General features: G+C 49.9%; 1 protein-coding gene across 2 annotated transcripts in view; it reads left to right on the top strand.

Moving 5' to 3' along the window:
- The window catches only part of LOC102420765 (cytoplasmic aconitate hydratase-like), a 10,168-nt gene extending 7,537 nt beyond the window's left edge, over positions 1-2,631 (top strand). For both annotated transcript variants that reach the window (XM_006108709.3, XM_023749149.1), the window contains exons 4-5: positions 1,192-1,377; positions 2,241-2,631. In XM_006108709.3, the coding sequence (XP_006108771.1) occupies positions 1,192-1,377; positions 2,241-2,354 (300 nt within the window). In that variant the 3' untranslated portion in view covers positions 2,355-2,631. The remainder of the gene's footprint in view (positions 1-1,191; positions 1,378-2,240) is intronic.
- Positions 2,632-2,637: the final 6 nt, after the last annotated feature.

Raw genomic sequence — 2,637 nt, 5'->3', positions numbered from 1 at the left:
AAAATTTGGAAGCACCTGTGGGATTTTTAAAAAATACCTGTGCCTGGATCTCATCCCAAGAGATGATGGTTAACAGGTAAGGAAAAAAGTCTTGATGTCAGATTTTAAAAGCTTTCCTTGGTGATTCTAATATGCAGCAAGTTTGAGAGCCACTGCTTCATAGCCATGGTTTTCATGACTTTCTCTTCCTCCTGCCCACACTCCCTGCGTGAGAATCTGTGCAGATCGGGGGTAGTGCCCGAGATTCTACATTTTAAAAACATTTATTTATTTATTTTTATTGATTGATTAGAGACAGAGAGAGAAATGCCGGTTGGTTGCTTTCTCTATGTACACTGACCGAGGATCCAGCGCAAACTTGGCGAATCAAATCGGGACAACATTCTACGCAACTGAGCTACCCGGCCAGGGCTCTAAAATTCAACATTCTTAACAAGCTCCCTGAGGGACCCTTATGCAGGGTTTTTCTTAAAAGTGTACCCTAGATATCAAGAGACCTTTTAGGGGTACCTAAATATCCAGTTACAGTTAACTAATATTTGAGAATAGGTTGTTTTAGTTAATCAAGTATCCTGGTTTATTAATCATTGCTGTATAGTATTGCCAGTTATAGATTGCCAGTAAAATGTGCTTTATAGATAGCTCAATGTCAAGATTATATTCCATAGGATTTGATCCTTGAAGCAGGAAGTATAAAAGCACACAGTAGGTAATTCTTTACTCTCTTGATAGTATGTTCTATAAGTTACTTCTCTGATTAAATCTTCCATGTCTGCCAATGGACCTACAATCATAGCAGAATTGAAGGGAGAGAAATGATTTTCTTTATGTTGTTTTGTGATGTGGAGTCTGTTACAGTGGAAGTTTAAGAGGTGTTACATCACACAGTGGCTCAGTGTTCAGACTGCCTGGGTTCAGAATACTGGATACTCCCCTGACCGCCTGGCTTGGTGCAGGAGGAATGAGAGCAGTCATTAAGGGCTCACACAGTGCCTGTACTGTGTGGGCACTCATTGAGCCCTGACTGCTGTGCTATTTATAGCGAGGAAAGTAGCTTTTTGTGTAAACGATTACTTCGTACTTATAAAGAATGTAGGTGTGAGAAGAGTTTTGACTTAGGAAGCCTTTTGCTAAGTTTCTGTGTCTAAGGAAAAACTGGGACTGTGTCCAAACCCCTCTCTTGGTCCTCAGGGAATCAAGGCTGTCCTGGCGGAGAGCTATGAGCGCATCCACCGCAGTAACCTGGTCGGAATGGGAGTGATCCCCCTCGAGTACCTCCCGGGGGAGACGGCGGACACCCTGGGACTCACGGGGCGGGAACGATACACCATCAACATCCCAGAGAACCTCAAACCACGAATGAAAGTCCAGGTCAAGGTAAGCCGGGGCCTCTCCATGCCAGGGCCAGCTCACAGGGACCCTGTGTTTGTAATCCATCTTGCTAGAAGGAAATCAGTGGGATTTGGAAGAAGAAAAAACAAAGGGTAGGACTAAATTAGCCTTAAGAGTTGTACTAGCCCCCTTTCTACCTGCCTCACAACATATCACGTATTTCTGTTTATTCATAGTTATCAGTCCCATTCATACCTCCAAGCCTTTCCCATTCCTCCCAGTTTCACTTAGCCCGGAGACTATTGGCGAAAGCTCGGGGGCAGGACATGACCTAAAAAACACCTTTTTTATTATAAGAATGTGAACAACAGACGCTGTCCCCATCCGAGTCTTACCCCAAATGACAGCTCCCTGGGTGAGGAAGGGAGGAGATGCCCACGCCCAGGTCCCAGGGGGACTTAGACTCCCAGGCAGAGGCAGCTGCTGAGGTCTGTGTCCAGGGTGAGGAGCTGGGCCCAGTGCCTAAGGGACCCCAACAAAACCTGCTGACCTGAGGCCTCCTCTGCAGGGAGCCCTGAGAGGCTTGGAAACACCGTGCCCAAGGCCACAGTGACTACTGCCCAGAGAGGCCCTTTCTAAGTCTCAGATGCCTCTCACGCCCATCACTCACACTCTCAGTGCCTGCCCACGCGGATGAGTCGCTGGGATCTTTTAAAATGCAGCTTCTGAATCAGCGGGTCTGCGGGGGGTGGGGGCCTGCGGCCGCGCATGTCCCCAGGCGCTGCCCGTGGCGCTGGTGTGCAGACCCCTCCCCGTGGGGTTGGCCTGGGGGCCACGGCACACGCTCCTCCTGACTGAGCTGCCTCCCCTGCTCCCGCATGACTCTTCTTGGCTTCTTATTGTCGCAGTTGGATACCGGGAAGACCTTCCAGGCGGTCATGAGGTTTGACACCGACGTGGAGCTCACCTATTTCCACAACGGAGGCATCCTCAACTACATGATCCGCAAGATGGCCAAGTAGGCCCCGTCCCCTCGGAGACCTGCCCTGGGAGCTGCCCGGAGCGTGTGCGGAGCCACCGGCCGCCGAGCCCCTGGTGCAGAAGCGAGGCCCCCGCCTCTCTGCGGGGTGCTGCCTTGCAGACGGAGCACAGAGCACTGGCGTGGCGGTGCCCTTCCTCCAGGCGCAGGCAGCAGTTCCTCCATTCTCTCTTTTCCTTCATCTTTGTATCTTTTTCTAGAATTTGGAGGCTAGCATGGTGGAATGTCAGTAGTGCCAGAAAGAACTGAGCGTGTCTTTAAAGTTA

Source organism: Myotis lucifugus, unplaced genomic scaffold (assembly GCF_000147115.1).
Source record: "Myotis lucifugus unplaced genomic scaffold, Myoluc2.0 scaffold_3224, whole genome shotgun sequence".
Lineage (NCBI taxonomy): Eukaryota > Metazoa > Chordata > Mammalia > Chiroptera > Vespertilionidae > Myotis > Myotis lucifugus.
Note: the sequence above shows the minus strand (reverse complement) of the source record. Positions and strands in the feature narration are given on the sequence as shown.